This window comes from Ambystoma mexicanum, chromosome 5q (assembly GCF_040938575.1).
Source record: "Ambystoma mexicanum isolate Mex_15411 chromosome 5q, UKY_AmexF1_1, whole genome shotgun sequence".
NCBI lineage: Eukaryota > Metazoa > Chordata > Amphibia > Caudata > Ambystomatidae > Ambystoma > Ambystoma mexicanum.
Window position 1 is genome coordinate 875,867,610 of NC_090933.1, and position 26,462 is coordinate 875,894,071.

Sequence of the window (26,462 nt, forward strand, 5' to 3'; positions counted from 1 at the left end):
TACAGAAGAAGGTGTTTATCCAGTCCAGAATTTCTTGTGATAAAGACTTTGTAGTTTACATTCTGACATGTGCATGCAATCTTTGGTATGTTGGAAGCAACGTTGGCAAACTAAAATTACGAATTCTGCAACAAATGCGAGCCATTAAGAACTGTGACCCCTCTTAACCCCTGGCTCTCCACTTTAAAGAAACACATGGCAGTACACTCAATGCTGTTAGATTTTTTTGTGATACATACCATCCAGAGACCATGTAGAGGAGGAAATCATTAACTAATGTTGCGACAATTGGAAACCAAAAGTATCCTGGACTGGAAATCAAAAACACCCAATTGGACATAACCTTTATGAAGAACTTTACACTTTTCTTCAACATAAGAAGCTCTTGTCCGTTGGTTTGCTCTTCTCCTCTCTAGGTCTCAGGTATTCTCTAATATTCTTTGATTCTTAGTGACTTACCCAATTTGTTTTATTTGAACTCATTTGTTTTCTTGCCAACGCATTTATTGTTTTTCTATTTTTTTGTACATTACACAGTACATTAGAATCTCTGTAGAAAGTCCCCCTGAAGAAATGTTAAACAGTATTTTCTTCACTCCTGGAATTTATGGCATTCCATTATGTGCATTACACGGAGAACCATTTTGGAGTGCAAATGTGGACAGCCCTAATTGCTGGTCCATGTCTGCAAGCGTTTGAAAATCAGGTTTTGTGGCTTGCTCTACCTAGATTAGTTGCTCAAACAGCAGCTTGCCATTCATGTCTCTTGCAGTATGAATCAGAAATAAGTCTGTATTTGCCCAAAAAACAATGTCAGTGCATTTCAATAGTCTCAGAGATACGGACTTGATCATTCACATGGCTCTTATAAAGATTAGTTTGATGGCAATGGTAAGTGATGTAGTGTTAAACCTGCAACAGGCCACCATCATCATATGGTAGACACAGTCAATATATTTACAGAAGCACTTACTCAACATGTTGCCAAGTCAGACTCTGGTATGCCTCCTCTCTGGACAGAGGCTACCCTACACCATGGGATTTACAAAAGAATGTTCAAGTTGAGCAGCGCCAAGAGGTGGCGAACGAATGAACAAGTCAATTTGATAGAAAGTGTGGCAAAAACACATATTAGAAAAACTTTTATTTAAAAAGAAATTAAATGGCGCTTGTTCCCTCGTTATTGGATTAAATTGTTGTTTAACTTTTTTATTGCCTGCAAGTGGCACCTCAATTTTATACTTTTTGGGAGGAAAGGGTAATATGCATAGCTTCATTTTAAAACTGTTAATGTATAAATTTGACCTGGGCAATAGGGCTCTGATTTTTCCAGTAAAGTTTATATGGAACAAAACAAAAAAAAGAAAAAGTCTGCCTTATTTTATAGACAGCTGCTTATAAAATGTGTGGGTTAGCCCACCTACATATGTAGTATGTATACAAAAAGTTTGTGTGTTCGACTTTATAATTGTCATAGTCTGTGGCTTTGCAAAGTGGACAAGTCTATGCTCTAGCAGCTGCATCTGCTCGTTATCAGTTACCATCTGTTCCTAGTGATAGCTCCTGTGGTGACCAATTCTTGCTACCAGTCAATAGATGTGCCAGCTTCTTTCCGAAGGTAATATTTTCAGACGAGCAAGATAAAATGTGGCAGTGTACTTTATAATGACTTGTAAGTTTATAATGGAAAATGGACTTCCTTCTTTATTGATTATACATCTATACATATCCATTTTTGATGAAGCAGTCATGATCTGTTTAGACTGGAAAACCTATGGTGCCTCGTCCTATCCTCTACACAAGGTTTATCCAACATGTGGCCTACAGGATGCTATGCATCCCGCCAAACCGTTTTGAGTGTCTTGTGGTGCAGACCTTGTAACCTCGGGTTCAGAGATCACAAGGGAAGTGCCATAGAACAAAAATAAACATGGCTCTGAGAGGGTGTACACTTTCTGCAGTTCCTACCCCTTGTCCTTCCCACAAACGCCTCAGTAGTTTACCTATCTCTTCCTTCGAGTGTGGGAACTGAAATTCCCACAACCGTTGCATCAGCAGAAAATTGCAAGCACAGGACAAAGCAAAAGAGGCATGGGACAACAAATGCAGATGGCAGAGCACTAATCACCATCGAAGCGGGGAGCTAGCTGAAGACACAAAGGAAATACTGACTATGCCCTGCACATGTGAGGCCACAGCTTAAATAACTACGAGGAATTCCGGGGTTTACAGCATTACTGGGGCCTTTGATGCTGCACTTGGCAGCTACTGCTCATGTATGGCTTTACATTACATATGATGTCTACCCGAGGTATGTGGGGCCTTAGCTGGCATAAGATGGTGAAATATCTTCTCACACCAAATGTGTTCACAGAGAAGGTTTATTTAAGTACATGGATTCCACTCAAGACACCATTCCACTCAAATCTCACATTCATTTTCACTAACTTTCTCATGTGAAATGTTTTACTCGCTAAGTCAGGAATACATTTTGCATAAAATTCAGCCATCCCTGAAAATTAAATTAACTTCTCTTTGTTGTCAGGGCTAGCAAAATTCAAAATGTTGTTGACTAATTCCTCTTTAGGTCTGATACCTTTGTCTGATATCTCATGTCCCAAATATGATAAAGTAGACCTATTGAACTTACATTTATCCTTACTCAAAGTAAGCTCAGCATTCTTAAATATATTTAGAACCTTACATAGTCTGTTATCGTGTTGCATTTGATCCTTACAATATATTAACACATCATCCTGAAAGTATAAAATGCCCTGCATTTGATGAAAATGTTGGTACATTATTCTTTGAAACACTGATGCATAAAGAAGACCAAAAGTCATTCTTTTGCACCAAAATAAACCCTCACTCGTAATGAATGCAGTAATATCTCTCGACATGGGATGTAACATCACTTAATGGTAAGCAGATGTCAAATCCAAGGTAATCATAATTTTTCACCTCTAATAGTACCCAACATCTCAGCTATATTTGGTAAAGGGTGCCTATTGGGAATAACACATTTATTAACTCATCTAAGATCTATGCACTACCTCAACTTTGCATTTGGCTTGTATACTATTATCAATGGTGATACCCATGACTCAATTCTTTCAATCACACCTTCAACAACTAATCTTTCAAGTTCCTCTTTTACAGCTGGTTTAACGTTCAACGGTACTGGCCTCAATTTTTGTACTACCAGAGCAGCATCATGTTTAAGCTTGATTTTGTGGTTGAAATCCTTCAACGCACCCAGTTCTTCTCTGAACACTATGTGTACTTCAAAAGTTATTTTCTGCGATTCAAGATTTACAGCATAAACTGACTCGTAGGCACTGGGATCCAGTTTTATCTTCAATCTAGCTTGATGAGACCAACTCAAAAGGGGTTGCATTCCTCTTACTGCGACATATACTTTTCCTTTAGCTGATCTGTCTTTAAATTTAATCACTGCCCAAAACCAACCAATAAGTTCAATTAGTTTACCTCCATACACCACTGGTTTGATATCCATCATATGTAGTTTTATACTGGTTTCCGAATAATTATTAAAGAGAAACTTGGGCAGCAGAGTATATTTTCCACCAGAATCAATCAACATGTTGATTTTTTTGTTGTTTAACTCTATCATGGCCATTGGCATTTCTACATCGGCATCATCATCAGTGTTGTTTCCAGAAGACGCATATTCATCAACTGCAAATGTACATTCTTCAGAACTTTCACATAGTTCTTCCAAACAATTTATGTTTTCCTTTTTTGTTCTGCAACAGCTGGTGAGATGACCCCTCATATTGCATCTTTTGCATAACTCTTTTATATCTGGACAATTCTCACTTGGTGCTATGTGAAATAAGTTATTACTTCTGAAACATCGATGTTTTTCACTTGCATCTCCGTTCCCTTTGCCCTTTGGATATTTCTTTTTCACTTGGGACATCCCTTTCTTGAATAAGGCTTTCTTCTTGGTGTAGTCAATTCCTTGCACAGCCAAAACGTATGGGTTTTGTGCTATTCGCTCCTTCTTATTCTCTTCATCCGTTCTTTTTTCAAGTTCTTTTACACACTTATTAGTGTGCTCCACCTCCTTTGCAATTCTGATGACTTCTTCTAAAGCAGGATTCCCTTTGGACCAAAGAGCTTCTCTTATTTTGCTGTCTTTCCATTCCAACATGAACTGATCATGAAGTCTCTTATCGAGTGTATTCCCAAAGTCCCATGATGTGGCTAATCCATGCAGCGCTGTGATAAATTGTTCCACAGTTTCATTCGATTCTTGCTTGCGTTTGCCAAAATGATATCTTTCTAACAATGTATTAACAAACACTTTTTTCTTTCATTGGAAAAATTCAGCCCGTGGGCAGCAAGAACTTCCATCGCTTCCATGGAATGTTTGGCTCTCCTTTTGTATTCAAGATATAATCTGGAGGTGGTATGCCCTGCATATTAGTTGGCTGTATACTTCTCATTATAACTTTTGTTTTCCAAAATGTGTTATACTGTTTCTGACTTGCTCAAAATTCCTTATTGACTTGGATATTTATTTTATTTTATTTTTTACATTTGTAAAGCGCAACTGCAGCCCGCGGGCATTGAGGCGCTGTAAGCGGTGCGTAGGAAGGCTTGATTAAGGGTTACAAAAAAGCCGCCCCAAAAGTGTTCGTAGACATGAATAGAGTGTTACATGGGCAGAGTTCCTAGGTTTCCGACCAAAAAGCATGCACAATTATTTGAAGAGCCTGGTCTTGATGGCCTTGCGAAAGGCAGTATGAGAGTCAATTTGTCTGGTGTGCGGTGGAAGAGAATTCCAGAGGGTAGCTGCCATGGTGGGGAAGCTGGTGCCACCAGCACGCACTCTGTGGGTTTTTGGCACAGTGATCAAGTTGGAGTAGGCCTCTCTGGATGGCCTAGATGCACAGGGTTTAGAGAATCTCTGCACGAGATATGTGATCTGTCAATATAATTTAGTTGTGTTTTAATGTATTCTTGAAGATACAATATTCTTTTTCTTTTTTTGCAGTTGTTATTATTATTTTCTTTTCCTTTTGTCTTTGGTGACCCTTACAGTGTTTCACTTTGTTATAACGTTTTTATTGTGTTGCATTTGGTGATCATTCACTTTTGTATGGTCCCTTTAACATGTTTCATTTACATACAGTTGTTTCATGGTGTATGCCAAACGTATTAACTTGTTAGTTCAAACGCTGCATATATATATATATCCGTGTCGTTTTGTACTGTTTTCACTTTTGCTCGGCTTCAAATTTGTAGATACAGCGTTACTATTGTAGCAGATACAAAATGAAGTCACGTTCAGTTACTTTTTAGGTCCTTTCCTCTGACGCTAAATGTAACTTTTGTTTACTTTTATACGCTCGTCGACTCGGAACGCCGTATGCTCGCGCTATGCCGGTAAGAAATACTGCTTTGTAAAATGCTATTTCAAACAATGCACATTGACGTATTGAATTTGCATTACTTGTAAATATTGCAGTAGTTAAAATTTAATAAATCGTTTCATTTCGCCGTTGTCAATACAGCCCAAGTTCCTGTATGTCTTCATTAAACCAAACAAACTATCGCGGGATGCATAACTTTGCGGCGGCAGGAGCTGCGTTGTGGCCATGCAATGAAAAGTACACTTGTTGACCCACCCCAGTTTTCCAAAGTACTTTTTGTTGTACGCGGTTTAAGGCACGATAGAATTGCTTGGTTAATGGCTGTAATTAACGTGCTTTGTCAATGCTGTGAATATGATTAATTATTTTAACGCGCTCTCATTACTTCCAGTTTAAATTATATAAACTCCCTAAATCCAATGGGATATGGTTAAGCCACACCAGCGCTTGACTTACTTTTATGAAATGAAGATTTTCCTTTTCTTGCCTTGTTTTTTCTTTATGAAAACTGCTTCATGCTTCATGACACTGTAACCCAAATTCAGTTCAATCTTCAAGCTTGTAATGCACAATTTCTCCTTTCTTAATATGGTTAATATCCAACCAATGATCAGATTGTCATAAGTAACGGCTACTCGGTGGGTTGCCGTTCTCAATGAAATCCCATCCTCGTCGCCACTGAAATATCTTCTCACACCAAATTTGTTCAGAGAGAAGGTTTATTTAAGTACAGGGATTAACCCACCCGGGAGGATGGCTCAGTGGCAACGTGGTCACCTTGGAAGCAGGACGACACGAAGCAACACAGGTTCGATCCCCAGGTCCGCGCTTAGAAACCTCTGGGTATTTAAGCGCGTTATAAATATGCAACTAAGAAAAAATAAAAAAAATAACAATTATGCAACTAAAAAAAAAATCAATCCCTGTAACAGCGCCTCGATGTCAGCGGGCTGTGTGAGCGCTTAAAAAAAAAAAAAAACCTAAAGCCAAGCCACCGGACACATCAGAAACATCTACATAACTGAACTTCTAAATTGCATCATTCTCCAGCCATCTTCATTCTAGCATCCCATCATCCTACAACATTCCATATTCCATCTCTATAGCTATCTGCGTATGGACACAATGAGATACTACAGATGGCATTACTGAGGTGTTTGAATCTGCACTTGTAAAGTGGTGGCAGCACCTAAACATGAGGCTTCCTGTGAAGTCATTGGTATTAACGATCACATGACAAAACCTTTTGTGATGACACTGGTGTCAAGCATCAAGGAGTGTCACTTAATGTGGTGATATTTCCTGTGCCGTCTGTATTTGGTTCCCCTGTCCTTTGTGTGTCAATATTTTCACAATCCAGCCCCGGACACTGAAACTGAAACGTTGGACAAACCTTGCATAGACATATTGAAACAGTGATCAGAGTGATTTGTGCAGGCAGCCGAGCCCTAGATAAACAGAGTATGCATGAGGCGAGAGGTTCAGTTACTAGGTAAGGGCAGTGTGTAGCAGTTGTTAAAGATCTGGGGAGATCTTTGCGTGACAGAGTGCCTGGAGCAGATGGGAAGATGTAGCAGGAGACATGGGCTATCATCTACTACACACCCTGAGAAAAACTGGCCACTGCTCCGGCAAGACTTCCAACTGGGTCAAGTCCTTTCTGACCGGACGGCTGTCTAGAGTCTGCTTGGGAGATGCTTCTTCAGCCCCCACCCCTACAATCCCCACTGGTGTACCTCAGGGGGCTGTTATGTCCCCTGTACTTTTCAACTTATATGCTAGGGGTCTTTTTTTACAAACTATGCAGATGACACCCAATTGGTCCTGGAGATTATAAAACAGATGGAGCAAATCTAAAAGATACGTACAAACTAATTGAATCTTGAATGAGGGAAAATTGGATGTGCCTCAATGGAGGAAAAACGGAACTCTTAATTTTTGGATCACCCCAGGCAAGAGATAAATAAAATTCCAACTACCACTCCTTTCCCATCCTCGATTGTAACATCCCTATACTAGATAAGGCAAAAACTCTTGGTATACACCTCAAAGCCTCTCTGAGTTCAGAAGCACATACCAATCAGGTCGTAAATATGTGTACTTATTATGTAAGACCTTAAAAAATATTTGTCCTTTTCTTATGGAAATAACTGCCAATGTGGAACGATCTGTTGTACTGTCCAAAATTGAATACTGCAATGCTTTTCTTGTTGGTGCTGACAGAGTATGCAGAGACTGCATACTGTTCAAAATGATGCTGTCCCTATCATTAAGAAGGTCCCAAGAAGAAACCACATCTCACCTCACAGAGAGGCACTACACTGGCTTCCTGTAAAGGCCAGAGTACAGCTTAAGGCAGCCAACATTGTGCATAAATACCTCATACTCCTTCGTATATGAAATCCCTGGTGACTCATTGCGAGCCAACGAGATTTCTGCGCTCATCCAATGTGATGCAGGTTACCTGCCCAACCTTCAAACGGTCCAAGGGTTTAAGCAAATCCTTTGCTGTTTTTTCAGCAAAAACTTGGAATGCGCTACCACTCTCCTACGCATGTTAGAGAGTTCAGGAGATCTCTAAAGACATCCATCTTTGAGTAAGGTCCTGATCCTCCTTCTCCAACTGTCTCCCTATTTTGTTCTGTGATATTGTTGTCCTGCTGGTGTTTATGTGTGCCCAGATGCCTATGGGCTTAGGCGCGTTATAAATAAATGAATAAAATAAATCTAGTTAATGGAATCGCAAACAGACTTAAAGACACATAATATGGGCAATGTAGTCACTGGACATTAAGTGCACTGTTTTTTTCCAGTGTATCTACAGGCGTAAGTAGAAATCCTGAAAAATGAAGCAAAAGCTGCTAATCCAAGACTCTGGTTTCAAAACGTTTGCAAATAAAATATGTTGCACCTTTAATTGTCTACAAAGCCAGGTTTATGTACAATGCCTAACATATATGTTCCATGGATATATATCAAGGTATTTTCCTTACAAAACGCACTGTTTGTGAAAAGGCTGTTTATCTGCCCTTGTCAAGAGGGGATGGGAACTCCTCTGATCCGGGGTCAGAGGCCTAACAGGAAGAAATCCAGAGCCAGTCCTACCACTGAGGTTGACAGTGGCAGTAGAGAGGGCCACAATTTCCACCCTCCCCCCTTGTGCCCCAGTGTCTGTTTACATACCATTGTTTTCTCCATTGTTCTCTCATGGCTTGCCTCCATTACCAGATACTTGCCAGTATCTTTCTATCAATTGCAGACCTCCGAAAACTGAAAGAAAACCAAGCCATCCAAAGAGAAATCATTCAACCCACCCTCCTCTGGAAGAACCCACGAATCAGTGTCTCGGCAACACAAGCATGTATTGGTCTTCCCGGGCCACCAGCTGCAGTATTTATTTATTTATATACTTGTAACGCGCCAAGGCTCACGAGCATCAGGGCGCGACGAGAGCACGAAGACGGAGAGATCACAGGACTATACAGAAATGAGAGAAGAAGGACTGAATATGAGTCCAGGGCTGGATAGTGTGACAAGAGTAGTGTTTTCAACTGCTTTCTGAAGAAGAGGAAATTGTTTTCCAGCCTGAGATTGCAGGGTAGCTCGTTCCAAAGAGAGATAGCTTTGGTGGGGAAGGCCTTGCCTAAGCCAGTGGCTTTTACTCTGACATGGCCGGATTCAAGTAGCCCTTGTTTCGCCGATCTTTGGCTTCTGCCTGATTCGTACCATTTGAATTCCTTTTTTAGGTATGCTGGATCCGTGCCATATAGGCAGCGGTGGACCATCGTCAGAGATTTGAATCTAATGCGCTCATCTATGGCGAGCCAGTGGAGACCAATTTGTTCTTGTGTTATGTGGTCGCGTTTGGATTTCCCAGTGATGGATCTAACTGCATTATTTTGGATTATCTGACATTGCTTAATGCAGCCGCTGCTAGATCCTAGCAACAATGCATTTCCATAGTCGAGTCGTGATCGGATGGTGGATCTAGCTATGGTAGCACTATTTTTGGAGTTTAAGAAAGGCCTGATGCGGCATAACAATCTCTGATAGCACTGGCAGTTTCTTTTCAGGTACGAGACCTGTGCCTCCGCTCCTAGTGAAGATTGCAAGTATACGCCGAGTGTTTTGACCTTGTTTGTGACTGTGATGTTGGAGTCTTTTATATTAAAGGAAGAATAGGCTGGGCCTAGATTTTGTAGGGCTTTCGTTGTTCCAAATGTCCTAAGTTCGGTTTTGGAGCCATTTAGACACATCCAATGGGCTTTCATCCAATTCTCTATAGTATTGTAGATAGCTGATAGTCTGTTGTTGTCTAATATGTGGTCTCCACATAGTTCCAAGATCAATTGCGTGTCATCTGCGAAGTTGGTGAAGTAAATCCCCAACTGTGAGAGGAGGGTGCAGAGGCAGCGAATGTATAAATTAAAGAGGAGAGGGGAGAAGCTAGCTCCCTGCGGGACGCCACAATCTACAAGGTTAGAGCTGGTGGAATGTCCGCCCCAAATGATTTTAGAGTTTCTATCCTCCAGGAAGGAAGATACCCATTCAATGGCTTGCTCTGAGCAATTTCCCGCTGTATTTAGGGTCTCTCAGAGCTTTTGTGATCTAGTAAATCGAAAGCTGCCGAGAGGTCCAAGAGAATCAGCAAGCCTGACTTCCCTTTGTCTAGAATACTCAGCCTTTTGGTTTGAAGGTCAAGTAGTGCGGATTCGCTGCTATGGGCACTTCTAAAACCTGATTGCTGGGAATGTAGTAGATCATGCTTGTCAACATACTCTACTAGCTGTTGCGTAGCTATTTTATCGAGAATTTTCAGCAAGAAGTTGCAATCCGTAATGGGCCTAAGGTTGGCCGGATTCTGCTGATCTAGACCAGGCTTTTTCATCAGTGGTGTAACTGTAACTGTTTGTATTCCAACGGGAACTTTTAGATCTCTAAATGACGAATTTGTCATGCGACATAGAAATGGTGCAAAGATGTCTGCATTATCTAGTATAAGCTTAGGGGGTAAATGTTTTCAGCACATGAGGTACAGTTTATGGCAGAGAGAGTGTTTAGCATGTTTTCTAGTGAGATCGGTGAGAACTGAAATTTGGGTACTTTGATTTCTGGATTTGTATTGTTAATATGGTGGATAAGTGGAGTATCTGTAACTTTACAGTTTATTATGGTATCTCTGGCTTTTAGAATCTTGTGTGCGAAAGCTGATTGAGCTTTTTCGCAGTCTGCCATGGTTGGTTGGAATGGTGGGGAGAGAGTGGGTGGCTTTATGATAGTTTTTAAAATTTGGAACAATTTACCGGTGAAATTTGATGCGCCAGCGATTTGCTCATTATAGTAATTTTTCTTTGTTTCAATTACTTTGGTTATGTACAAAGCATCTGATTTTTTCCAATTTTCTTTGTTGAGTTCCGAGGGAGTTTTAAGCCACTGTCTTTCGAGTTTTCTTTTGGCTGTCTTTAGCATGCCTAATTCTATTGTGTACCAATTTTGGTGGTTTGGGTTGGGACAAGCTTGTTTGTTTTTGAGTGGAGCCTTCTCATCCAGAAGCTCTTGAAAGTAGTTGCTATAGGTAGTCGTGATTACATCACAGGGTTCGTCGTCTGAGGTTATATCCATAATGTGCGTGATCCCATGCAATAGGATGTACAAAGTACAAAGCAATGATGTGGAGCTCCCAAACAACAGAGCTGAGCTTGCAGGTCCCCTAGACCACCAGGGACAGAAAGGGGAGAAAGAAACACCATCCCCGAACAGACTTACAATGAGACACTACACAACTGCTCCTGGACATGAACATAAATACTGTCCTTCCCGGGCCCCATCTTTGGTACATAGCAGGCCCATGTGTAGAAAGTGAGCGAGGCTCACCTCTCTATTTATTTCTTTTTTCTACACACACACACACACACACACCCCACGGGTGTGGAAGACCGGGCCAGATTGGCCAAGCAGAGCTGTTCAATCCTGAGAGAGAAGAGAGGAAATAGGCAGGAACAGTAAGCAGGAACTGTGGGTTATTCAGTGAGGTCAGAGGTGGAGGACGCCAAGAGACCATCAGGAGGAGGGAAGGAGCATTGCATTGTGAAGGCAATTTGTAGAGCAGGTGTGGTAATGGCTAGGGAAAGTGGTTCTGCAGTGTAAGTGGTTGTGTGATGAGTGTATAGAGAAAGTAGTGTAGGGAGTGTTAGTGAAGCGAATCTGAGTGAAAAGAGGGAGGAGTAGTGACTTTGAAGGAAGAGTAGTGGTTTTGAGGGAGAAGAACAAGTTACTTACCAACTGTAACGTTCTTTCGATTGGATGCTCATCCCACGTATTCCTCATTTTAGGTATATCCTTACCTTTAGGTTTCGCCTCGAAAAAAAATGTCTCTCTCCAACAGAGTGTGCTCCACTCTAGGCCGCGGCGTCGATGTCCGTCGGCGGCATCCGTCGAACATCGACGTCATCCACCGAATAAGAGCCTCAACCGCGCCCGTTGGTTTCAGTTCTGTTTTTTGTATGTTATAGTCCATGGATTTTGATTAGTTAATGGCATGCCTCTTTTGACCCAAGCCTTAAAAGAGTTTAGAGTGTAATTCACGTAAACTGTACTGTGGGGTTAGGTTGGGAGGGTCGATGAGGAATATGTGGGAGGAACATCCAATTGAAAGAACATTACAGTTGGTAAGTAACTTGTTCTTCGAATGGATTGTGTCCTCCCACGTATTCCTCATCTTAGATAGACTCCCAAAGCAGTTTTATATTGGAGGTGGGAGTACAGTATGTTTTTTAATCGTGTATAGAATGGAGTACAGATTTAGCAAACAGACCTCCTTGAGAAGAAGTCGAGTCCAGTGCATCATTTTTTATAAAGGTGTGCATGGATGGCCATGTGGCTGCTGCACAAATATCTTGTACAGGGACACCCCTCTTTAGTGCTGTTGAAGTTGCCATGCCCCTGGTTGAATGAGCTCTCAGTCCATCAGATGGTTCTTTTCCAGCCAATCTGTAACATTCTGTTATGGTTAAAATTATCCATCTGGATAATGTTTGTTTAGTTACCGGAAAGCCCAATTTGCGTCCAGTGTATCCCACGAAAAGTTGATCACACTGACGAATTTTTGCCAATCTTAAGATGTAAAAACTAAGAGCTCTCCTGGGATCTAGTCTATGAAGCTGCTCCTCTTCCTTGCTTGAATGCGGAGGAGGGTAAAAAGTAGGTAGAGTTATTTTCTGTGACAGATGAAAATCCGAAACAATTTTTGGCAAAAAAGAAGGTTTAACCCTAAAGAACTACTTTGTCCTTATAAAAGATGGTGTTAGGAGGACCGCTCGAAAGCGCCTGCAACTCACTTACCCTGCGGGCTGATGTCAATGCTACAAGGAGTATTGTTTTCAAAGTAAGGAGCCTTAGTGGACAAGAATGTAAAGGCTCAAATGGAATACATGTGAGAAATTTTAGAACCAAGTTTAGATCCCACACTGGAACCTGGAAAGGTATTGGGGGAAAAACATTATTTAAACCTTTTAGGAATTGAATTATCAAGGGTATTTTAAAGTAAGATTCTTCTTCAGAAGAGCGCCTAAAGATGGATAGCGCTGCTAAGTATCCCTTTATCGTCCCAACCTAGAGCCCCAGATTGTAAATGTAACAGAAAAGATAATATTGTGGGGATATTACATTGAAATGGGTCCACATTCTTTTCTCTGCACAAGTTACTGAACTTGTTCCAACGACACCGATACCGAGATTTGGTTGCTGGCCTTCTGGCCGAAAGCAAAATCTCCATCACGTCATCCAGCAGATCTCAATCCTTGTATCTCAGCCTCTCAGAAGCCATGCATGAAGGTTGAGTGTGTTGACATCCGGATGGAGAACATGACCTTCCTGTCGCGAGAGAAGATCCACTCTTCTTGGAAGACGTATTGGAGGGCAGATGGACATGTCCAGAAGGTCCGGGTACCACGTTCTCCTGGCCCAATCCGGGTAATTAGGATCATGATTTCCCGAACTTTCTCAACCTCCTGATTACTTGAGGGATCACACGGATTGGAGGAAACGCATACAGAAGTGGAAACTCCCATTCCACCACGAACGCGTCTCCTAGAGCTCCTCTTGGGGGAAATTCCCTTGAGCAGTACAGTTTGCACTTCCAGTTGGCCCCGGTCGCGAACAGATCCACTTGAGGGGTTCCCAAAGGGCGAAGACCTTTTGAATGACTTCCTGAGCTATCTCCCACTCATGAGAGACTGTGCTCTGCTTGCTCATAGCGTCCGCTGTTGTGTTTTGCTCTCCGGCTAGATGAATTACCGATAGCGATCCCTTCTTGTATTGACCAGAACCAGAGTTGCATGGCCTCTCTGCACAGCGGTAGTGACCCCACTCCTCCTCTCTTGTTGAGGTAGTACATGGCCACTGTGTTGTCCGTCATTATCAGAACATTCTTTCCCCGTACAGAGGACCGGAAGGCCTTCAGCGCTAGTCTGATTACCCTCAACTCCAAAAGATTGATGTGTAGTTTGGACTCCGATGGAGACCAACGTCCGCTGATTGTCAGATCGTTGATATGGGCTCCCCACCCTTTGAGTGAGGCGTCCGTCACTACTGTTATCTCTGTACATGACTGCCAAAAAGATTCTCCTCTGAGGATATGATGTCTGCAAGCCCACCATTGTAGGTCCTGTGCTACTTGGGCTGGGACCTGCAGCAGATCTGACATTTCCCCAGAGAATTAGGACCATTGACTTCTGAGAGCCCATTTAAGAGATCTCATTCTCAATCTGACTTCTGGCATCAGAAAAATGCAGGATGCCATCAGACCGAGCAACCTGAGAAAATCGAAGACCGGAAGATGCTGGGCATTCTAGAATTTTGCTCCCATCTGCAGAATGTGGTGAGCTCTCTCTTCGGGAGGCGAGGCTTTGCCCGAGCAGGTATCCAGGACTGCTCCTATAAACTGGAGTTTCTGTGATGGTATCATGTTTGACTTTTTTTAAATTCAGAGAAAAACCTAGTTTGTGAAGGAAGTGACAAGTCTTGGACAGATGATCCAGGGCTTGCTCTGGAGAACGTGCTCCGATCATCCAATCGTCCAGATAGGGGTAGACATGGATCCCCCCCTCTCCTGAGACCCGCTGTCACCACCGCCATCAACGTGGTGAAAACTCTTGGGGCGGAGGTTAACCCGAATGGCAGAACTCGAAACTGATAGTGAGAATTGCCAATTGCAAACCTCAGGTACTTTCTGTGCTTAAGATAGACTGGTACATGAAAGTAAGCATCCTGAAGGTCTCATGATACCAACCAATCCTGGATTTGGAGAGCCTGAAAGATCTGAGAAAGTGTGACCATCTTGAATTTGTCCTTCCTTAGGAACTTGTTCAAGTTTCTCAAATCCAAGATGGGTCTCAGTCCTCCGTCCTTCTTTGGAATAAGAAAGTATGGGGAATACCAACCCTTGTTCCTCTCTGCTACAGCTACATGTTCTATTGCACCTTTCTGTAGCAGGATAAAACTTCCTGCAACAGGAGCGGATCCGGATGTTTGGCAGAGTTGTATTACAGGGGTGATTCTGAGGTTTCTTTAGAAAGGAAGGCAGTAACCTTGGGATACTGTTTCCAGTGCCCAAGCATCTGAAGTAATGTCCCGCCATTCTTCTAGAAGCTGTGAGATCCTGCCTCCCACCGGGGTCTTGTGGGTCAAAACTTCAGAGTGGTTTTGCGGCAGCAGCGGCTGAAGGTACAGATGCCGTTGCTGGGGCTGATCTAGCACCTTTTCCTCGCCCCGAGGAAATTTTCTTTGACCTCTCTGATGGGCCTGCCCTCTTCCTCTTCCAATTGAGGAATAATAGCGAAAAGGACGACCCCACCAGGAAGATGAGCCTGTGTAGGTGCGTTGCTGAGGTTGTTTTATGGCGGCACTGAGAGATTTTGCCGCCGTTTTGGAGGTCTGTAGCTTCTCCAAACTTTCATCTGCCTTGCTACCGAACAACCTCGAGCCATCAAAGGGCATATATTAAGAAGCCTGGATTGCACATCAGGAGCAAACCCAGACTTTCTTAGCCACGCAAATCTATGTAGCACTGTGCTAGTCGCCATGGACCTGCTGATACTGTCAGCTGTGTCCAACCCTGATTGAAGGCATTCTCCCGAAACCTCCTTTCCATCCCTTATAATAGCTAGAAAGCCATCACGTTCTTCACCTTCCGGGATGTGCTCAGCTGCCGCTGACATGCAGTCCCACAGGGAATATGTGAACCTTGCCAAAGAACAAGTTACATTAGTAGACTTTAGCGCCATACTGCCAGATGTGAAGATTTTCCTAGACCATGCATCCACCTTTTTATCGTCCCTATCTGGAGGGATTGTAGGGTATGCCACATTCTTTATGGACGTCGGTGCCTGTACTACCAAACTTTCCGGAGTTGGGTGTTTGCTGAGGTATTCTAGATCAGATGTGCAAGGTCTATATTTTGCCACAAACTTTCTATTTACTACTCCTATGGCTTCAGGACGTTCCCATGCAGAACTAACCCTTCTTTGAAAGGCAATATGAAATGGTAGAATGGGGTCTTGTTGGGGTCTTCCAGATAATATATCCGTCATGTCATCATCTTGACAGACTGGTGAACTCCTACCCCACCCCATAAATTATGTAACTCTGCTCATGAGCTTTCTATAACTCATATAAACCTGTTCTGATGGGTCTGGTTTGTCAAATTCATACTCTGGAGAAGTATCCAGGCCACTTGCTGTTTGTAAACATTCTTGCAGATCTTGAATTCTGGGTTAATTAACTCCTCTGGGGCAGATCTTGTGCCAAATTTAACACCAGCAGAGGTTACTTCCTCCTCTTCTGATGAATCTCCCTCATAGATGGATGACATGGTCCTGAAAAAATCATGTTGACTCTCAGGTTCAAAAACCTTTTCAGGCAGTACAGATCTTTCCCTTATTAAAGGTTTGGGCGTTGACGAAAGCGTTGATGGCGCCGAAGTTTTTATCACCTCCTTCGACATCGTCGAAGGAACTTTCGATGACCTCGATGTATTTGTCGAGGGAGCCGTGGAAACCATTGAAGGAGCTTTAGTGGTTTTCGAGCGTGAACTTGACGTAGCTTCCATCGAGGGAGTTGTCGACTCGAGGACCTTCGAAGTCGTCGTCCATGTCGACTTTGATGGTGTGTGATCTTTCAACGCCATTTTGTTTCCCTCTGCCTTCGATTTATGCACCGAAGGATCTGTCTTACGAGGTGATCGAGAAGAATCTCTCAATGACTCTCTCGACGTCTTTTTATCGGCTTTCCTTGTTTTGGACCTTCCTCTGTCACTTTTCTTGTGAGCAGGAGCATGGTCTTCTTCAGCTATTTTTGAGGGGGTCTGGGCCGCGTTCTCAAACTGTTTTAGCATGGAAACTCGAAAAGCTTCCCATTTATCGGAGAGTCATGTTTAGATGGACATGTGATAACCTCTTCCGAAGATGTCGAAGAGGATGAGGGAGATCAATGTCGTCTCTTCTTAGCCTTTTTAGAAGACGAAGAAGACTTCCTCGATCTACTCCTCGAATGATGTTTTTTATGATATGACTTCGAAGACTCGTCCGAGTCTCTCTTTTTTAAAGTGGACTTCGATAAACCCTCCCCCATCGCCAGTTTACCTCTACGCTCCTTTAGGGCTTTGTGGGTCATCGACTGGCACGAACCACAGTCTTCCGTACGGTGGTCGGGACCGAGGCACCATAGACAATTCTTATGTGGATCCGTCAGGGACATCTTCTTTCCACATTTTAGGCATTTTTTAAAGCCTCTCTTTGGTGTGGAAGGGTTCGAAGACGATGACAGAGCTTTTTTTCACACAAAATACTGAAGCGCCGTTTAACTCGATCTGAAGCGAAGCTAACGGAAAAACAGAACTGAAGCCAATGGCCGTGCTCAAGGCTCTTATACGGTGGATGACGTCGATGTTCGACGGATGCCGCCGAGGGACATCGACGCCGCGGCCTTGAGTGGAGCGCCCTCTGCTGGAGAGAGAAAAAACTTTCCGAGGCGAAACCTAAAGGTAAGGATATATCTAAAATGAGGAATACGTGGGAGGACACAATCCATTCAAAGTGGTAATTTGGAGGAAGTAAATTGGGGAAGGAGGTAGTACTAGTAGTGGAAAGAAGATACAGTTCTAAGGGTGGAGGTGAGACCTTGGAGAAGTGAGATCATCAAAAGGATAGAAGAGTAGTGAGAGGAGTGAGGCAGAGTGGATAAGAGAAAAGTGTAGAAAAAGGAGAGGTGAGAGTGAGCATGTTAGAAGACGTTGGTATCAAACAGAGTATTTGTAAGGCACCTACCCAAATCCCATTAGGTCACTAACAACTGGATAGAGTAGGGACAGTTGGGAACTCCCACAGGGAGTTTAGACAACTGGTATTTAGAGCATTATCCCTAACACAAGCCAGTATTTAGACAGTAAAGGTCAACATTCAGTAGCACTAACCAGTGGTTCCGGATGCCTGGGTTAGGAAGGAGGGTCATAACATAGATAAGAGAAAGGGGAACAGCCCTAGGCATCGCTAAAGAGACAAATTAAAAACCTTGAGCCATCTCTGAGACTTGTAGTGATTCTTGTGCTTCTGTGACATGTGTTAGAACAGAAGATGTATGGTTCACATGTCAATGGCTGAAATGACACATTATACAGGCACATGCAGTGTCAGTGTCATATTTATTTAAAAAAGGCGTTACACATGTTCGTGTATAGCATACCGAAATTAAACACCCATGTTGAAAAGTGCTATACAGAAATTGAAGTGATGTGGCTAAAGCGTTCTTGAAACATAATAATAAAAATCCTACCTCTCAGATGGACAGTGTGCACGGATCCCTGCCAACAGCTTGGTCAGTACTTGCAATTTCCCAGATTCTGACTCAGCAAATCTGGCCGAGTTGAACTCAGGCGGGAACACCTCCAGCAGCCCGTCATAAAGATTGCATTCTGAATTTCCATCAGTGTTTGAATGATTTCCTTTCTCCTATTTAAAGAAACACAAAGTTATGGAAAAAGAAAATGCTTTGCCGGGATAATAGTTCTTATTCTTATTTTCTCCACATTTTCAAAAGATGAAACTTTTCAATGTACCCGGTTTCTCATTGTCTTCCTTCTCATTCAACTCTTTTTTCCTAATTCAATTTCTCCTCGTTCCTCAAAATATTTAACTTTTCCAGTCATTCTTCAGTGGCTGAAAACTTGCTTGCATTGTAAACCTTTGTTGTGAATCAGGTCTGAGATTTGGAATATATTATTTCCCACTGCAAGCATGTAATATTGAGCTGAATATGTCTGAATCACACACTTTCACGTTAGGAACTCTTAGATGTCATTCGCCAAGGAGACTTGACTATAATTTCTATGTAGGGTGCTGCGTTCTGCATATCTGAAGACAAGCCTGGCATTTATATACCCTCAAAAGTAGATCATTAGTCACCTCAAAAGTAGTGATAACTTCAATTACAAACTCTAAAGGAGTGTGCCCTCTCTGATCAGTCTCTTCCCTCTGTAAGGGTGCAGAGAGAGGAGACTGACACACAGGTGGCATGTTGATTGCTACAGACTTTTATTTTAGGTAAAAATAAAGAGAAAACCCTATTTCTAAGAATGTTTCCCCGCCTAAACTCAATCCTAAGGAGTCTGTCAGAATGTCTGTCTAAAGCAAAAGAGTCCTCTGTCTTGTGTCAAAAACCTATTTCCAACCCCTACACTATAAACTAAGGAACGTGATGACCTTTCTTGGTCCAGAAGAATGACTCCCTTCTTTTGGATGTTCAATCAAAGTTATTTTCCAAGTGATGAAACAAAAAGAGCTTTCTACCAAAAAGGTCAGTCAAAAGACTCAGGGGAGTGTTCTTGCTCCTGTCAATAATAAACTTCAGCAATTTTATTTAGTGTCAACTGTGAGGGGTCAGAAACGTGAGACAGACACACAGGTATAGATTTCTCACAAGTTGCCATTTTTATTAAATAAAAAGGTGTGAGACAAAGCCTATCTTTCCCTAACATAAAAAGGTTGTCCCTCCCTAACAAACTTAGGCTAAAGAAAAATGACCTAGTGTCCAAAAAGCATATGTCCCGCACACTAACATACACAACAAAATAATACAAGGTTTGTTTGACTTTCTTAAATCCCACAAAATTACATTCACTTGAATTAAAAAAGTATAAACAGTAATCCTTGTGACCAAGGTTGGGTTCCCTTCCCCTGGATCAATTCAGGAATATTTGGAACACAATTCAGTTTCAAGAAGGTTCCGTACAACAACAAAGTTCCATTCAATGTAGCATGCAAAGTCTTTTTCATTCAATGTATCCTTTGACTTGGCAAAGTGATTGTCTCTGTTCCAAACGCTTGCTCACAATTCAAAGAAATTGTTAATGTTTTTTTAATAAAAGATTTTATTAATTTTATTCAAACCAAACAACAATGCAAACCAAACACGCATTGCAATTTACAACAGTTCCATTATTCACCAATTAATCTTGGTCACTGCTCCCCCCATCCCACCCCCCTTTATGAGCCTATTTGTTCCTCGCATTCTGTATCTGCTTCACGTGGCGGGGTCCCGCTTCCCGCGGATTCTGTCGGATCTTGTATTGCTCCAAACAGTTCTGTTATTAATAATTTCCATGCCATCAGGGTACCCGCTTCTTCCCCCCCCCCTATGTTGCTCGCCTCTTGCCATACCATCGTTTCAGCCTCCGCCCATTTCTGCAACTCCCTCCACCACACCTCCACCCGTGGCTTGTGACACATCTTCCATCCCATGGCAATCCTTCGTTTTGCAAGCACATATGCCAAATCTTTTAGTTTCGCAACATGTTTAAGTTTTCGTGATCTGGGGAACCCTCCCAGCAAGCAGGCCCAAGTCGTGTTTATGATGATCGTGACCCCCTTTTCCGCTGGTTTTTGTGCCACTTCATCCCAGAAATGCTCAATTACTGGACATGACCAAAACATGTGTGTCATGTAAGCGTTTTCCTTGTCGCATTTGGGAAATGCCTGTCGCCCAGCATTTTCGAACTTGGATATCCTCAGAGGAGTCATGTATGCTCTGTGCGTTATATACAATTGTATTTTTTTCAGTCTTGCATTTCTTGACACCTTCTTGTAGTATCCCAGGGCACGTTCCCACATCCCATCCTCTATCGGGGCTCCTACTTCCGCTTCCCAGTCTAGTCTCAATTGTGTCAGCTCCTTAGGACCTTAGCCATCACCATCTCATACAGTCTAGAAATCTCATGCCCCCCTTCCGATATGTCATATATTGCCCCCATGATAGCATCTGGTTCTTCTACCAATACTGTTTCAGGCCACGTTTTCTGAATTCTCTGTACCATTCTATGATACGTAACATACTGGCCCGTATGTAATCCTGCTTCTTCCCCAAGCACTTCGAAATCTTTAATGGTCCCCTCTTGCCAAATGTCCCCTAACGTTACCAACCTCACCCCCCACCGATTCCCAGTAGGTCCTGATAATCACTCTCAGCTGCTTATCTCCCCCTGCCAATGCAACCAGCGGTACCTGCGGGGAGCATGGGAATGGGTCCTCCATCATCCAGCATGCTCGATGCCACATTTTCCACCCAAGCATCATCATCCCAGGGCGCTCTTTCATTTCTGACTCAGGCAGCCAGATCATTTCTCTTAAATAAAACAGGGCACAATCATGCCCAAACAACCTTAGTTCAGGGATCGCTTCATCCGAGAGCCATTTGGCCACTTATTGTAGCTGGCTCGCTACATAATAAAACTCAAAATTAGGCAGTTTGATCCCCCCTTTTCATAAAAGTTCTGCAGCTTCCATAGCGCCACTCTGTTCCGGGTACCATGCCACAGGAAGTCCCTACACATACTGTTCAGTTTAGCAAAAAACTTCTTGGGTATCATGTGTGGAATATTAGTAAAATAATGTAGAAGCCTAGGTAGGACCACCATCTTCAGCATTGCACCTCGTCCCATCATTGCTAGGGGCAACTTCTCCCAGAAATTCATGCATTTCTCGATTTTCCCAATGGCTACCTCGGTGTTGTGCCTATGTTCCTATTCAGCTGTGTGGTACACGTCTATCCCAAGGTATCGGAAAGAACTAACCGCCCATGGTATTTGTAGCACCAGTAACCTTTTCACAGGGGTTCCCTTATAGCTGCCCAGCAGAAAAATGCTTGATTTTTGAGGATTCACCGCTATCCCAGACAGCCCCACATACCTCTCCATCACTTCCAGGATGTACTGGAGATTTTCTTCCGGGTATTTCAAGTATAGTAACAAATCATCCGCATATAAGGATATCAGGTGTCGTTCCCCCCCTACCTCAATACCTATCATATCATATTGTTGCCTGAGGTATATTGCTAGGGGCTCCAGGGCTAGAATGTAAAGCATCGGGGACCAAGGGCACCTCTGCCTGGTGCCTCTACTAAGTTGCCACCTCTCGGATATCGCTGATCCTGTTCGAACTCTTGCTAGCGGTTCACTATATAGCATCTTCGCCCACCTAATGTAACCGGGCCGCATTTCGTACCCTTCCAGGGCTGCCAGCAGCCGTGGCCACTTGACCGAGTCGAAAGCTTTTACCACGTCTAAAGACACAATCGCCATTTTGCCTTCAGTCTTACTACCCCATTCGACCACCCGGTGGAGTCGCCTGTGATTATGAGTTATGTTCCTATTCGGGACATAGCCCGTTTGGTCTGGGTGTATTAATTTGCTAATTACTCTTCGCAATCTGTTTGCCAGGACAGGCGTCAATATCTTGCTGTCTTGGTTCAGCATCGACAAAGGTCTGTAAGAGCCACAGCTGTGCCCCGGTTTGTTAGGTTTGGGAAACGGTATTATGATCGCCTCTCTGAGCGACTCCGGCAACCGTCCCATCTCAAACGCTTCATTAAGCATTTCTAACATTGGGGAGACCACTTCCTCTCTATATACCTTATAAAATTCACTCGGGAACCCATCCGCCCCCGGGGTCTTACTGATGGGCAACTGCCTCACCACTTCTTCTAACTCCTCCAGAGTAATTGGTGCATCGAGCGCCTCTCTTTCCCTCCCACTTATCTTGGGCAGTCCTATATCTTCTAGTGTTTTGGTTATCTCCTCATGGCTGCCTCCCTCCTTATCCCTGTATAGCACCTTATAATAATCCGCAAACTCCTTGTTGACTCCTTTTTTGGTGTCCGCTACCCCACCATCTTCCCTCGTTATCGTTCTGATCGGGGGTCTGGGAGTTTCGCTCTTGTATAGCCATGCTAAGAGCCGCCCTGTTTTATCCCCTCCCGCATGCTGTCTCTCTATATACCTTTTGTAATTGAGGTTGCAGAGCCTTTCCCAGTGTTCCGCGCATTTCTGCTGGAGCTTAAGTGCCAGCTCCATGTCTACGCTTCCACCTTTTAATGCTCTTTCTAGTTCCTTTTCTGATCTTTGTAGGTCAGCCAGGACCCCGCCCTGCAGGCCCTTTGATTTTGCTATGGCAACCCCCCGCATCCCTACCTTAAAGGCTTCCCACAATGTACCCGCCGAGTCAACGCTACCAGTGTTCACTTCGAAGTAGTTAGTAATCTCTTCCCTTATATCTTCTCTAAAGACTGGGTCTTTGAGCACCTCTGCTCGGAGGCGCCATGTCGGAATCCGTGCTCTCGAGGGGCAGTATTGCCACCCGAGAACCAGTGGCGAGTGATCCGAGAGGACCCTCGCCTTATATTCTATCTGAGTAATCTCTGTAATTACATCTGACGTGGCAAAGACATAATCAAGTCTTGTATGTAGCTGCTGCGGGGCGGAGTAGTGAGAATATTGCCTTTCTTGGGGGTATTTTGTTCTCCATACATCTGCCAGGCCCAAATCATCTAGCAGTGTCTATAATGCTTTAGCCACTGGGGTGGGTGTCATGATCTCTGCTTCCAAAAGGTCAGGGTTTTCCCAACTCCCTTGGAAGCAGATCCATAACCCAGGTTCCGAGTGCCAACCAGTCCCAATTGGGACCTTTTGGACCCAGTCCTGGCGCCAGTGGCACCAGGCTCATAAATATGCCCAGTCCCAGCGCTGGAAGCGCCGGGCTCATAATGCTTGGGTGGACTTACCTTCAGCAGACCATGCTGCTTACTTGCCTGCCAGTTGAGCCTCTGATCCTCTTCTGTTTGGAACTACTTTTCCTGTTGGGTGGGGCTGGAGCCACTCCCTAGATTCAGAACACTGGAACTCTTCTGGAAGGCAGGAACTCTTTTCTTACCAGGAACTCTTTTTTTACTTAGGCGTGGCTGTGGAAGGAGACACCTAAGCACTACAGGAGGCTATTTAAACCACACCCGGTGGATGAATCTTGCTTTGCGTTATTCTGCAACCTCTGCAGCAGAACGCTCATCGTGTCTTCTGCATCCGGTCCTGGGCCTAAGGAAAAAGGCTTACCATCCTGAATCCAGTCTTCAGCAACACCTATAAAGACAAGAAAGAACAGGTTAGCATTCCGGCATCTGAAAGGCAAAGGCTTACCATCCTGAATCCAGTCTTCAGCAACACCTATAAAGACAAGAAAGAACAGGTTAGCATTCCGGCATCTGAAAGGCAAAGGCTTACCTACTCTTCGTGCGCTCCGGAGGTCTTCACACTGCATTCCGCCATCTGAAAGACAAAAGTTTACCAACTCTTCGCACGCTCCGGAGGCCTTCGGCGCTGCATCCCGCATCTGAAAGACAAAACAAGCTGCGTTTAAAGACATTGGGGAACTTTAATACTCACGTGCCATTACTTCTTTCCACATCTAATCCAGTGGGTATTCCGGCACCCTGCAGCCGCTCCGAACTCGTACCTGCAAAATAAAAAGACAGTTAGAGCGCATAGTGAAGCAGGCAACAAGCGCTTACTTACGTGCTTCCAGGCGCTTCTATTCATCACACGGGCTCCATCTTCAACTCACTTCAGCCCGTCATCCGCCATCGCCGGAACCCTGCAAAACAGGAGACATCATTACTAAAGACTTTAAAGACATTTGAATGACTCGAAACTTACCGTTCGTGCAGTAAACGACGGACAGCAGTCCCCTGAAGTCAAGAGGCCTGCGCTACCTATCCAGTGAAGAAACTGGTTACAGCACCCTGCTCCGAGGCAGATGGAGAGCTCGGCATTCACTTACCTAAGGTGAGAGCGTTAACCTTTGGGGGTCTACAGGAGAGGAGAAGAGGAAAGAGATAGGGACACCCCAATAACCCCAGTTCATTAACCCCATATTTTCTATCTGCAGACATCTTACTCTACACGTCAGGCATACAGTGCACAGAGGTCCAGCCCAAAGAGCCAACCGGGTGCTACACATCACCTTTGAAGATACGGTAGTCGCCCAGTCAAGACCGGCGCCTCTGCGAGAATCAGGTGAGCGTTACAGAACGCAAAGCCTACCGCAAAACTCTCGCCCAGGCGCTATGGAAACCTCGGATACTGACCCCCTAGCCCGGTTACTTGGGGAACTAAGGGCAGAAGTGCATGCAGCTCGTCAGGAAACGAATGCTCTAAGAAGGGAACTAATTATTTCCAAGGAGAGAACAGACAATCTTGCTAGACAAGTGCTACAGTCACAAGCCGGACAGACCCCGTTACCCGCATCAGGGGCAAATCTTCCTTCAACATCCTCTATGAATCCAGTGCAGATCAACCTACCTGGGAATGTACCTCTGGCTCCGCCCGAACGATTTTCTGGTGACCCAAAGAGGTTTGCAGTATTTATCAATCAGTGCCGGTTGCACTTCTTATGCCGGCCAGCAGCCTTTCCAACTGATCAAGCAAAAGTAGCTTTTGTACTTTCGTACCTTAGTGGCAATGCGGCAGACTGGTCGATCCCTCTAGTTAATCAAGATGATCCGGTTCTCCATGATTTTCAAGCCTTTCAGCTTAGTATGGAAAAACTGTTCGCAAGACATTCACAGGGGCAGGGCTTGGACATTGAGCTTCTTTCGTTGCGACCGGGTAATCAAGACCTTTTGGCTTATATTGCATCTTTCAATAGACTAATAGTGGAAACTCAATGGCCTGAGGACAAAAGGATTACGCTGTTTTATAGAGGTCTACGTGGAGAGCTCAAAGACGTTTTAGCCCAAGTAGTGAATCCCCCACAAGACTGTTCGGATTATATAGACTTGGTCGTTCAAATAGATCACAGGCTGCAGAACAGGAAGGCCGATCGTTCCAAGTTTGATGCTCGAGTATTTTCCAAACCGCCAACTCCTTCCAAAGGAGTAGACTCCGGGGAACCCATGCAAATAGGGGGTCTGAAAGGTCCTCTAACAAGGGAGCGGGAAAGGAGGAAACAGTTGCAATTATGCCTATATTGCGGACACTCAGGGCACTTTCTTCGAGACTGTCCGGTGAAACCTGCCAAGAAGGCAGTAGGAGCTGCAGTTACCAAAGTTACAAACTCTGAGCAGGGAAACGACCTCGCCCGACAAGAATAGAGGTCCTCTTGCCGAGCGTGAAAACCAGTTCCGTGACCTCGCATTTCGTGATACCTATGGTCCTCATTAGCCCTGATAATCCGGATCGATTACATGCAATTGAAGCTTACGTCGACAGCGGTGCCATCGGCAATTATGTGGATCATGAAATGGTTTTGAGGATGAATCTAACTCTTTGTCCCAAGGCTGTAAAGGACGTCATTACTACGGTGGATGGTACGGAGATAGCCTCCGGGCCAGTAACGCATACCACTCAAGAGGTGACGCTAGTAAGTCAAGATGGACACCATGAGAAGATCGTGTTCGATGTGATCAAGGCCCCTCAGTTTCAGATTATTCTAGGAATACCTTGGTTAGAGAAACACAATCCTCTGATCGATTGGCGAGCAAGAACGGTCCAGTTTCCAGAATGTGTCTCTACTTGTCACCCTCCACCTGGTGTTGCACTGGCCGCAATTTCTTCAGAGACTCCCCAGTTACCTCCCGAATACCTAGAATACCAAGATGTTTTCCGGAAGGATCAGGCTAACTCTCTACCTCCTCATAGGTCTTATGACTGCCAGATAGACCTGATACCTGGATCTACTCCTCCTT

At 43.9% G+C, this 26,462-nt stretch overlaps 1 protein-coding gene across 3 annotated transcripts in view; it reads right to left on the reverse strand.

Annotated features, from left to right (window-relative positions):
- The window catches only part of RAD54B (RAD54 homolog B), a 1,336,679-nt gene that overhangs the window by 183,194 nt on the left and 1,127,023 nt on the right, over positions 1-26,462 (reverse strand). For all 3 annotated transcript variants that reach the window (XM_069621363.1, XM_069621365.1, XM_069621364.1), the window contains one exon: positions 18,231-18,406. In XM_069621363.1, the coding sequence (XP_069477464.1) occupies positions 18,231-18,406 (176 nt within the window). The remainder of the gene's footprint in view (positions 1-18,230; positions 18,407-26,462) is intronic.